At 30.3% G+C, this 13763-nt stretch overlaps 1 protein-coding gene across 4 annotated transcripts in view; it reads left to right on the plus strand.

The window, feature by feature from the left end:
- LOC106475522 (la-related protein 4B-like) overlaps positions 1–13763 on the plus strand; it is a 101361-nt gene that overhangs the window by 60805 nt on the left and 26793 nt on the right. For all 4 annotated transcript variants that reach the window (XM_013936204.2, XM_022380707.1, XM_022380704.1 and 1 more), the window contains 5 exons: positions 1843–1946; positions 2892–3056; positions 5208–5408; positions 11357–11434; positions 12360–12439. In XM_013936204.2, the coding sequence (XP_013791658.1) occupies positions 1843–1946; positions 2892–3056; positions 5208–5408; positions 11357–11434; positions 12360–12439 (628 nt within the window). The remainder of the gene's footprint in view (positions 1–1842; positions 1947–2891; positions 3057–5207; positions 5409–11356; positions 11435–12359; positions 12440–13763) is intronic.

The raw sequence follows: 13763 nt of genomic DNA on the forward strand, positions 1-13763 counted from the left end.
TTTATTCTTTGTCTAATTATAACAGTAATTAAAATATGAAAATAGGGATCCTTTTAGGTTTGTTAAGATTAGATTAGGTAAAATAGATAATAATAATATCATAATAAAAATGTTTCACGAGGCATGTACGCGAGCAGCTCATGGGTAATGTAATTCGTTAGCGTAACATAAGTTGCACGTTCCCCAAGTGATTTATAACTTATAATGGCATGGATAGTAGTTAGACATGGTTCAAAGGGTGATTGATTATAAATAGATGTATACTGTTACGAACTTAGAGCTACTTTGGATAAATGAATCTAGTTTCATGTTACAATTTGAAGTCATTCTAGAAAAAAATAAGGGGATAACTTATATTTATTTCAAGTTTTTTTTTATGTAATTACGAGATCAGTCTAATTAACTGATACTTTTTTGAGATAGGGTAGAGAAAATAACAGACAAACTATAAAGTTTTACTGAAAAAAAATCGTTTGAAATGCATTTAGGAGGTTTTAGAGAAAATACAAAGAAAATTTGAGATTTTTTGAGATGAGGAAAAGTACATTTAATTTTAACATGAAAATTACTTTGCCCACGAACTGTTGAAAACAAATACTCAGTATATTCATGTACAAATCTTTATTTTATTTTATTAAAAATTAGGGATGCATGTGTAGTAATATTTGGCCGAATACCTGGTCCGGGTACACAGTCACTAAGCTTCGGCCTGGGTCTAGGTGTCAACCAGAACGAAGTTCTCCCCTCAACCCCCCACCACCACCAAAAAAAAGAAAGACGTATATACAAAAATTAGAAACAAAAACAAAATTGACATTTATTACATTTAACTGAATAATCACCAACAGAACATTTAAGTTTTACTTTTATCTTTCAATGCCTAGCTCCAACTTCTCAAACCCTAACCCCTATTGTTCTCAAAACCCCCTCCTTCCCCAGAAATCTACATCTCAAGCTGTGCCTGTTATTAACCCCTATTGTTCCCTGAATCCCAGACTTTCAGCGGGCAGTCAGTCTTTGTTGCTTGTAACACGTTTTTTTTTAACTAAACCAATTATTGACTGTAACTTTCAGTACCGCATTAGTTGCCACAAAGACTAGTGCTTAGATGCCTAATTTTGACACTCAGCCAGAGCCGAGTATTACTGGGTAGTCCAATACCTAGCCGGGGCCGAGTATCCGTGCATCCCTATTAAAAATACTTCACTAAAAAATATGATTTGTTGTATGTAAAACACCTAATATTAACTGAAAGACTGCCAAATGTTGTAAAGATATATACATTATATTGAAAGTTATAAGTATTAAATCTGTAAAGACTTTAAACCTGTAAAAAGGGGGTCACATGGTTGGTCAAATTGACTGAGCCTGTGTTAAGAGAGTTAACTCATTTTTTAAACCAACTTGAGTCTATAGAATATAGCTTTTAGCTATGTCCTTGTTAAAAACTTGAGGTTTAAATCAGTTTATTTTCTGATTGCCTTCTAAATACCTAGGCATATCAGACTTGTTTTGGGTGAATATCATAGTATATAAAACCATCAATATACATCCTAAATATCATACTTTCAATGATCTGATTGTTTTAACACAAAACGTTTTGACTTCTGTAGTTTGTATAAACTTGGATTTAGTTTAGTCTGATAAAAGAAGATATAAGTTAGTGTGATCTTTCCAGTAAACATTCTTTCTTTTCTCACAACGTCTACTTAGTAAGTCTATCATTTAGTTTACTGTTATGTAACATTTATACTTTATTAGACACAGTTTGTGGTAGTTTTTATACATCAGCAGTTATATTGAAATACAGTATCAAGAATGTGACTGTTTTATTTGTGATAGAATCACCAAATGTGGAAGTTGATGAAGCTGGAGTAAAGGTTCGACCAAATCATAATTGCTGTGTCTTAATTCTTCGTGAAATCCCAGAAACAACAGCAGTAAAGGTATGAATGAATCTAATACTAATATAATTAAGCCATATTTCTTTCTGTTTCGTTACTTATCATATTTCTTATATTTGATTCAAAATTATTTTATATAAGGAACAGCTGCACTTATTACTTTTTTGTACCTTATATTCTTTTTATAATCTCAGCCAAATGTTTGTCACAAATTTTTATTTAATACGAAGTAGCAAATTTTAGTTTCTCGTAATCAGTTCTGAAAAAATAATTTTAGGTAAATTGTGAGCATCAAATATTGTGTAAAAAAGTTGAAAGTTACTTTAAATTGAGATTCAGCAGTTTTTGTGTTATCTTGGAAACTTTGAACACATATATCAATCCTTGTATCAGTAGATATGTATAGAGAGGATGGGAAAAAACATTTATGTATAACACTGTTATAGATATTCCTTGTTCCATTTTCAAACCAATTTGATGTGTTGAAAAATCTTATGATAAAGACAATATATAAGGTTATATATTAATCTGTAGTCATATTTTTTTCTGTCAAATTCACATTATTTATTCACTAAAAATATAATCCTCTTGTCTCTAGTAATCCTGATCTTATCAAGGAAAAACTTTTATAAAGCACTTGGGTAGAAGTTAATTAGAACAAAGATAGTTCATTTATTTTCAACTAAGAAAGTTTTATGAAGATTTCAGTGGTTGTATTTAATGAGAACAATTTAATGATGGGAATGTATTACTCGTTAAGCCTTGTTGTCTTAGGAAATAAAAATCTATTAATAAAGTCTTTATTAATGTTTCTTGTGGACCACAATTTAAGTGTTACTGTAGAAGAAACCAAGCATTTACTGTCAGGTTGAACCTATATTGGTACAAGTGCTCCTTCAAGAATATTTTTTAATTTAGATTCTTATCCATACCTTGTTTTTTATTTTTGAAATTTAACATACTTCAATATTTACAATTAAATTTCAGGATATTGAGGCTTTGTTCAGTGGAGATGATTGTCCAAAATCTGCAAAGTGTGAGTTTGCTCACAATGACAGTTGGTATGTGACATTTGAATCAGATGGGGATGTACAGAAAGCGTATCGCTATCTTCGGGAGGAAGTTCGTACATTTCAGGGAAAGCCAATAATGGTGGGTTACACAACATTATGGCATTAATATATTTTGATAGATGCTTATCACATAAATTACAAGAAAAAGTGAAGCTTTAATTAAAATATACCATTTAACAATAGTTTATTCTTGGCTCAAATAATGATACCTTGCAACTGCAATATACTCCATCATCTGATGTTATTTGGAAGTTCCAGCACAACACTTGAAAACTAGAAGGACTATATCATGATAGGTTATATACACATAGTATATTCCACCATTTTGTATGGTTTAGAGTCTGAAGACTTTTTGGTCCATATCATGAGAAGTTCCAGATCCATGGTGTGGTTTATGGTTCCAACACAACAGTTTGAAAAGTTTTTTGGTCCATATCATGATAGTTTTTAGATCCATAGTGATGGTTTAGAGTTCCAACACAATAATTGGACTTTTTAAATTCTCTTGTAACAGTATAGTTCCAGGAGATATTGGAATTTGGCAAGTTTAATCGAAGCTGAAATTAGCTTTATGTAAATTTTTAGTTTCATGAAAAAATACTAGAGCAATTGCTATATTTTGGAGGTTGTAATTTAATTTTCAACTTGTACACGTGATTTGCAATTTTAATATTCACATCCAGGACATATCTCAACCTCAGTTTTTATAAAGTCCACATGACCTTAGCCTTAATTCACCAGAAAGACTGTTTTCCAGTTTGCCTTATAAGTCATGATATTGTTCATATGTAGAACCATGATTTGTTTTGATATACCAGAATAGATTTTTTGACATATTCTTTCTTATTGTCTGCAGGATGCTAGAAAAACAAGCAGGTTCAAGAAATCAGTTTAACACAATACTCTAACTGCTAAATTAAGGATGGCTAGTGCATATAGCCCTTGTGCAACTTTGTGTGAAAATTCAAAACAAACCAAATCAAATCTTCTTCAGGGGCAAACTGAGAATAACCATATAAATCCAAGTGTGAGGTAAAGTTTAGTTTGAGTGATGTCATCCAGGCCATTGTGGAAGTCTAGAGATGTTTGAATAGCTTTCAATGTATTGTTATATACATATCACCAGAAATGATACACACAACAGTACATGAGAAACTACTCAGAACACTTCTGAATTTCCATGGTGACCTGAATGGCTTCACTTTATCTCACACTTTGATTTATATGGTCATTCCCAGTTTGTCCCTGAAGAAGAAAGGTTCCTTTATGAATGTGCTAGAGTTAGAGGGTATCATATTCTTGCTTATTGCATTTTAATTTTGTCTTACATTAGTCAAAAGCCTATGACATTCTAGTTATTAAAAAGCAGTATTAACCCTTTTAATACCATAGTAGAGTATTATGCCACCTTAGACATTTTATTAATAAAAATTAATAACTCCTAAAAGTCTCCAAATCTGACCAAATAAACATTTCAACTAAACATCACAATGACCATGGTACGTTTTGAAATTACATAACACAACAGTATACCATGCTGCTATGCAGTACACCCATAACCACTAGCTTATAATCAATGTTTCTTACATAGTTAGCTTATAAGTTATACAGATTCTGTTATTCAGGATTCATCAGTATATATTTCATTCTTACTTTATGTAAATTATTGTTTATTGAACAAAATGATATTTGTCAAATAAAGAGACATGCATTCAATGTTTTATATCTTTGCAACCCACTGTTATTTGTTTTTTATCTATATTATTCTAAGAAACATAACATAGGCCTCATTGTACAGGAATAAAATAGAGAGAAGTAGTTACAATAAGCACATGTTAACACATTTTGTTAAAACTAGTAGTGCAATAAAATATCTTCTAAAGCATTAAAACTAATGTAACACACATTATTCTATCTTATTCATAAAACTAATCTTTGTCTTATGCAACTTTTTAAAATAATAAAGGATAGAATAAAGATAGGTTTTCTACATTATTTTATTTTAACTGAATGTGAAATTTTAAAAAATCTACATTGTTCTGTTTAATTCTGTAAAATGTTTATGAATTGGACTTTATACAAGGTGAGATTCAAAGAAATTTCATTGATTTTCAAGCATTCTCTAAGCAACTTGACTGTTGAGTTGAAATGTTATAAATCTGTATTGGTTTTTTGAGAATAAAATTTGTCATATTTCAAGAGTGTGCTAATGTTTTATTTATATTTACAGGCACGTATTAAAGTCAAACCAGCCACACAGGCACCTTTCATCCCACACTACAAGAATGGCTCAAGGTATCGAGGGCCTATGGTGTCTCCTGTCAGTGGGCAGCAAGAGCCTTCTCCTCCTCTCCAGCAGCAGTGGATGGAACAGTCACAGCAGGGTTTGCCATACACTAATGAACCTTCAGTGCCTTATGGCAATCAACAGGTTAGTTTGCCCTTCAAGTTTGTTTTATATGTAAACATTGCTTATCAAAGTTTTTCGCTTGCATCAAATTATTCAACTTTCTTAACTGAGGAAACTTTACCTTGTGTACATCTTATTGGTTCTTACTCTAAATCATTTGAAGTGAAGTGTAAAGGCTGAAAAATATTATGTTGGATAAACAAAATGACTTGCACACTCTTTCCTTGATTTTATATAAATTTTCTCCACAGTGTTTTTTAGCTTGTAATTTACAAAATAGCAACTTGCTAAGTTAGCAAATATGAAGTTTCAGAATGATGTCTGGCATGCATTGTGTGGAATGTTCAAATTTTTATTTTTTATACAAATTTACTAATAACAAGGTAAGATTTGTTTATAATTATCTCTACGTTGGATGTGATACTAATGTTAGAAACTAGGTTCCTTTACTATTGCTACTTTATACTTATCTCTCTATAATTTGTATAAGACATTAGAGTTTGAAATTAATTGTTTTAACATTGATGCTCTGGTTTAAAGTCACGTATCCTAGCATATATATCGGACCTTTAATGCAATCGTAGCTAGTTTTCCATAATTATTCTAAAAGAGAATTCCACTCTTTAGAATTAGTAGTAACTAATTAAGTAATTGATTTTAATACAGCAATCACAGAATAAACTTCCTTTTTATGTCTGATAATGCAAATTCACATATGATAAAATAATGGAAGATGCTTCCAGATGTGAACATCTGATTTTAATATCAGGTTTTTAGACATTTGCCTTGATTATTTTATTTCTGATGGCTCATACCTTGGTAAAGATACTGACAACAGTAAAATGTGCATAAGTACATCAAAATAACTGCTGATGTATCTTACAGCAATGAAATAGTAACTTAAGATTATCAACTGTTAACATAAATTAACCCTCAAATTATCAACTTGTTTTATTACTATTTGTTATTGGCTGGGTCCACCTTGTTTTTTGCACGTTATAACACTCAAATAACTGACAAAAAAATCACACTTTCATTGTTTTGAAAAACAGAACTTTGTGGGATTAATTGCAGTATAGAGTGCATATTTGTTCACTTCTTTTTTTATGACTCTTATGCTATTAGGGACTCTACAACCAACAGAGTGATTGATCCACAAGCAATTGTAGAAAAATGTATTTAAAAAGTCAAATTGGTAATTTTTAAAGTTAATGGAGTAGAAGAAATCATGTAGGAGTGAAAAAAGTAAACAAATCGGTATAGAAATGACATGTACCTTTCTTTGTACAGGATTATAATATTAAGAAATAAATGTAGATTAAAGGTTTATAAACATGAATTATTTTACATGTAAATAAAGTTACAAACACAATAGATAAACATATTAACTACTGCTACCAGTCACAATCTTGGTTCCTTAATGAATAAAAAACAGCTTCGGAATTAATATTAAATTACAATCAGAGCAAGCTACCTACTTAGATCAAAACTAAAAGTCAATCTAGTAGTGAATATACTAATTAAATATACTGTTCTTACATTCTAAGATTAGGATGAATTGTGTCATGAGTTGAGTACCTTCGCTGTTAATATTTTTGGCCATAACATTTTCTATATAGCAAGGATTTAACCATGTGTAAGCTTTTACATTTTATGAGAGTATTTGTAGCTAAAATGTTCTCACGGGCACTTTTTGTTTTTTGAGTAAGATGTATCTATGTTTGTATTTCTGTCTCTCAATTTATATATATATATATATAGAGAGAGAGAGAGAGAAGAAAATGATAGTTGTATCTACTTAATAGTTATTTGTATACACTGACTTTTTTTTCTTATATTTCCTCATACTCTACTTATATCTAAATATTTATTAAAATGGAAGTATGCTGTGCTAAGAAATTTTGTGCACTATTGATTGAAGTTGAGGGTTGAAAGGGTATGGTAATTATAAATATGCTGATTAATCAACAATTTGATTGGCTGAAACTATTCATAGATGATGACTAACACCAACTACTATGGAGCTGGATAGAATAAAATTGAGCTTCATAAAATTTTTATTGACAAAAGTAATCAAACTTAAATTTATACTACAATGCATGGCAATTAGATGATGTAAATAAATAATAAGATGTTTTAAATGATTCCTTGGTCTAGTGAGGCAATACAATTAGAGTAATACACCATAAAGAATTTTGTTATTATGTTGGCTAAAATTCTCCAGCAAATGTATTGGTGGGATTAGAAATGTGGTTGTTGACTGTTAAGGCAGTAATTCAAGTATAGTTCAGTAAGAAAAGGAGAATATAAAACCATAAACATTGCACCATCTATAACTTTATTTCCCCAATAACTCATCACATGAGTTCTAGTCCATACCAGATTGTCTGAAAACAAACAAAATGCACAAAAAGGATACATAATTATAAAATTTTCCTTAGGGAGGTGGAGGCATGGATATTATATTTGCTCAGAGCACTAAGTAACCTAAGGTCAACACTGTTAACCTTCTCAGTACGAGTTGGTCAAAGTGAACATGGCACAATCTTTTACAGAGTTACACTCAACTAAACCACTTTTGTATCATTGTATACAAATAAACTTGACACGAAAATTTAGTTAATAAATTTTAATTTTAAAATGAAATATTTAAATATATCCCTTTGTATGAGAATTTTGATATTTGTTTGCACCATCTTGGCCATCCTCAATTTTTTCATCACCTTTGTTTGATGTTCTGAATTGAAAGTAAATTACTCATTATAGTATAGATATTACTAAGGCAAAGTAATTTTTATAGCTATCAATCTTCTTTTTTATGGAGACATAAACTAGAATGTCAGACCCATTTGCCCACTCCCACCCTCTTGTCAGTAATTCTCTCTGACATTTTCCATTACATCATTTATAACCATTAGAAAGACATTTTTAATCTACCAACTGATGTATAATGCTACATTGTTCTCAGTATAAAGTTTGTTAATTTTGTAGACAGATTGAAAGCTGTTCCTGCCAAGTTCAGATTGAGTAGCTAAGGGAATTATTATAAGGTACTTATGCCTTAGTTAGAAAGCCAGTTATATTATAATAGTTGTAGGAAATTTTCTGCTTTGTGCATTTTATTATTCTGTGTTCTTATGTGCATTCTTCAAAGAGATAAAAAAAAATTAATGTACTAATACCATCACTACAAAAAAAAAAGCTTAAATTTTATTGGCAGAGTAACAGCAGAACAACAAGAGGCCAAATGTAATTACCAGATTTCTTGTTTTTTATGTATGTTTTTTATTTATTATTATAAAAGTAACTTAAAGTGTAAAAATTAGAAAATTATCAGGTTAGATTAGGTAAGACAATTAAAAATAATAATAATGAGAAAAAACTCCATGTGGTATGCTCAGGAGTATTTCATGCATTATTTCATTCAGTACAGTAACTTCAGCTATATATTTGCTGAGTGTTTTACAGCTTATATCATGGGATTATTAGTTAGATATGGTTAGATATTGATCACTAACACCATTACAGAAATAAGCTGTGTGAAAATCTGTGTAAACAATATAGGTTAATTACCAACATTTAACTTTATTAACTCTTTCAGCAGACACAATAAAAACATTGCTTTACAATATGAAAGCATTGTAATATTTACTGATAATCTGCCAAATTTCGTTAAAATTAGCTTACTAATTTAAAAATTATAGCATGAAAACTGTAACAAGCACAAAATGGTTACGAGGTCAGTCCGGGGGACTGAGCCCAAGTATTTTTAATCTTAAAATGAAAATTACTTTGCATGATAGATAGGCAACATGTGAAAAGAAAAGAAACAAAATTTATGTATCAGAAAATTTTGAAATTTCACATGCAGAATCTTTATAATGTCCAGATAGTTATCAAACATTTCTTAAGAAAAATTTATATTTTATCTATTATTCTCAGTAATTAATCTCTGTACAGGTTCAGCAGATTTGACCAATCTCACAACAACCATAAAAAATTAGGAAATAAATATAAATTATGCCTCTTTCATTCTAGAATGAACACAAATTATAACACGAAAACGCAATTGATTAGACTAAATAGCTTAAATCTCACAACATTATACATTTATTTATATTTATTATTTCTATTGTATTGACCTTTCAGCTGTGCCTGGCTAACAATACAGAAGTTACAATAAGGTGGAGCAAGTGCACTTATGTTACCATATCCAATAACATAAAACACCTTTAGTCTTTACAAAGTGACTTTTCTTGGCTGTGTTTTAGTGGACTAGTATTTTTGTAAAATACAGTCATATTTCAATTATTATACATTATATCTATATGTACATTATTAATATTTACAAATAAGTTCTTAAACTTATTTTTCTTAAAACATAGAATAGTAAATAAAACTAAAGTAAAGAGATAAAGTAAAGCAAACAATTATCTCTTCTAGTTACGACCCTTGTACTTGTGTGCTGCTTGTCGTAGGTTGCTAAGCCTTATAAAATGTTGTGCCTAGAGGATGTTAAAGAAAATTTTTTTTTAATGTTTTATATATACATTTGAAATAATAAAAAAATCATAAATTACTATATTGATACCATAGAATTCCACTAATTTATCAAGCTTAGTAATTAAGCATTATTTGGGTCTAAAAATATGAAATTTCAAGCAGACTAAAGACTAGTGTGAAGATTTGTATTGAGAAAGCTACTAGGGGGACATTGTGAGCTTTCGACTGTTATTCACATGTCATAGACAGAAGTAAGTATGTATATAAGGGAGCATTTCCAAAAATGGAAAGAGGTCAGCAGGGCCACTTTGTTTGATTCGGTACATGAGCTATATTTCAGCAAATAGAAAAGATAGGAGGTACTTATTTTATATTCTGGCTTGTTAGTATCGATAATTTGACTTCTAAATTTGTATGAAACTATAGACTTTGTATTTTGACATCACAAACACCTAATTTGAACCAGTGCTGCATTCAACATACCACGTGACACACAAAAATTTATGTTTAGGTGTGTTTTTTTAATATTTACTTTTAAATTAAGAAATCAAATAATTTATAATACTAAAATTTGAATTAATCTACAGCCTGATACCAAACTTATTGACATACATTCATAAAATAGTAGTTCAATAAAATTTTGATTGCGAGTCAACAAATGCAATTACATGGCCTTTGACCTGTGACCCGTGTGGAAAGTGGTTAAAGGGCAATAAAACTATAAAATTAAGTAGATACAGATGTAGATTATCAGGAGCCTTAAGCTATTTAGGATAATTGCAATTTCCTCGTACAATCTGTAATCATTGAAGAAAAGAGAAAATAGGTGATTTAGATTTATTTATTTTTTTGTGGTAATTGTAAGATTTGTCAAATTGACTGAATCCTATAGTTAAGGTAGAGAAAATACCAGATAAAATATAAAGTTTTACTGGAAATAAACGTTTGATATTTATTTAGGGGGTTTTAGAGGTTACGTAAATGAAATTTGAAAACTGTAAGATGAACAACAGCATTTTTACTCTTAACATACAAATCACTTTACACTTGGACTAGTCAACACTGACTGCATATATTCATGAACAGATCTGTAGTAAGAATACTTAATTAAAAAATATTTTTCTTTACAAAAGACTTGTAATATTTACAACTTTCGTGAAGATACGTTTACCACATTAAAATTTGTAGCGTAGATACTTTCATAGTCACCTTATGGTTACAAGATTGGTTAGAATGACTGCGTCTGTATGGAGAGAGTTAAATTAATTAGCAATTGACACTGATGAATCAGTAATTAGCAGTGGTATGGCCAGTTAACCAGTAATTGGTCAAATTGCTGATTGGTACATCTCTTGTGATAATATTTGTACTCTAATTGGGTAAAGGTACTAGCTAAGTTTCAGTGATTGTAAATATAACGTGTTATAACAGAAGTATTTGGTATGTTAGATTAATTTTTTTTCCAGGTTTTTCCTCCGTTTTATCCACCTACTATGATCCAGAATTGTGCTCCTGCAAATCCACCAACATTTGAATATGGAACTGTAAGTAACATTAATTATATTTACAAGAACTTACGATGAAAGTAAAGAAGAATGTAATAACGTTTTAGCCATACTATATCTGTTATATCCAGTGCTGACAAGACCAGGGTTCATCAGTCTGGCTGGATTATGACAGACACAGTAGTGGTCGAGGCACTATTTATATATCAGTTGCTGGATAAGCAACTGTTTGGTTGTAAACTGTAATTTGTATCAATATTATATTTCATAACATATCAGAATTAAGTTAGTTTTTATTAACATCAAATTATTTACTTCATTTAATTAATTTTACTCATCATTCAGAACAACTGATAAACCATTAAGCTAATATTTTCAATGTTAAATATAAATTATTAGATATCATTATATTGGTTAGCATTATGTATTCACTGAATATAAGCTGAAAAATTTTATTTCTTTTCAAAATATATTAACTGTTCAGTCTTAGTCCTTTTTAGTAGCAGTGAAAATGTGGGTCCAATCAAAAATTAACATCAGTACATCATTTGACTTGACACTCTAAACATCAAAATTTTGACACATGATTATATCCTTGAAAAATAGGGCTTGTAAAAAATAATAATAATAATTCTGAATTTTTAAACAGAATAAATAGACTGACTGTTGATTGCTGTTGTGCTAACAGTTAGAGAAGAATATAATTGCTACATGGTTATGTTTACAGATTTAGGTAATCTGTATAAAGATATCTATGTTACTGATGAACAAAGAACATTTCTTTTGAAAATTAATTTTTCATGTAATTTATGTGATTACAACTTCACAGAGTTACTTTTAGATCATAACTAAAATATTACTTCAATATTGTCTCTGTTTTACAAAATATTTGGATAATGATCAAATAATGAGTTAAAATATATAGGTTACAGTTTCATTTTAAATATTCTCCATATCTTTTAAGATCTTATTAATGAATGGGTTATCTGCTCAAGCGATGTTAAATGGAACTGGACGTCATGAGCTTCATGCTTCACCAGGAAGGTAAGCAAACATATTTTTGCCTTTTTTGTTATCAAAGTACATTGGATATTTAAAGAACTTTGAAAAATTTGTGCATTTCAAATTAAAATAGTATCAGCATCCAATCTTTCATCTCTTAGTTAAGCCTAACTAGAAACTATACAAGGTGTTTTTCATCCCTAGAACTACAAATAAACGAATTTTTAAGCACATCAAACACACTAACATTATTGAATTGTTGCAACAGCTTATGGTGACTTTTAAAAACTTGCACACTATGATTATCCTACATCAGTGATATTCAACAGATGGGCTGCAAGTCATGCAGTGTGTGCTGCCCTAGACTGGAAAATCTGACTTGCTTAAACTAATGGGTCATCAACTGCATTTGTGGGACTTGAGATGCAAAAGGTTGAGAAACCCTGCCCTGTGTGACAGCTCTTCTTGTTCATAATTAATTTATACTAAAATATGGCCTGGTGGTTAGGGCACTCAATTCAGAATCTTTGGGTTCAAGGTGCTAAAACTTGGCATAGAACATGCTTATCCTTTAAAACCATAGGTGCATTATAATGTAACAGTCAATCTCATTATTTTGTTGGTAAAGAGTAGTCCAATTTTTGGTGGTGGGTGCTGCTAGTCATTTGTCTTCCATGTGGTTGGCAGTTCAAAATTAGGGTGCAAATCAAATAGAACATTCTATAAACTTGAAGCACTTTTATCTGGGTGAAAAAAATCAACTTTAAGCCTAAATAACCATTAAAGCCAAGCTTATTGAAGGAAGATCTGTGTGACTTGTCACTTTGACTAGCGCCCCCCCAGTGGCACAGCGGTATGTCTGTGGACTTACAACACTAGAAACTGGGTTTCGATACCCATGGTGGGCAGAGCACAGATAGCCCATTGTCATGATATAAAAGACTGTTTGGTTTAAATATTAGTGATTAATTTATATTTGTGAGTGAATATTTCATTATTTTTAAGTTTTATTATAATAGGAGTTAAAAGCAGACGACTGTAGAAGGTTTTGTTAATAACTAATTGGTGTCGAGAATATAGAAAGTGGCCAGATGAATATGTAATAAAGATATAAATAGCATGAGATGAGCAGGAAGCAGTAGACATACAACCATAGACAGATAATAGCAAAAGAGAGTATAGTTGTGTGAAGTTCAGTACTGCAAAGGTGATGTAAATGTTTAATGTGTTAGTGAAACTAACTGTATAAAAAAAAATAAGAAGGATAATTATATTCCATCAAAGCATGGTTCTAAAGTAATTGAATCAGCCTGGGTACACTTTGACAAAAGGAACATAGGATCTTCAGAAGAAAGAAGACCAAACG

Source organism: Limulus polyphemus, unplaced genomic scaffold (assembly GCF_000517525.1).
Source record: "Limulus polyphemus unplaced genomic scaffold, Limulus_polyphemus-2.1.2 Scaffold147, whole genome shotgun sequence".
Taxonomy (NCBI): Eukaryota; Metazoa; Arthropoda; class Merostomata; order Xiphosura; family Limulidae; genus Limulus; species Limulus polyphemus.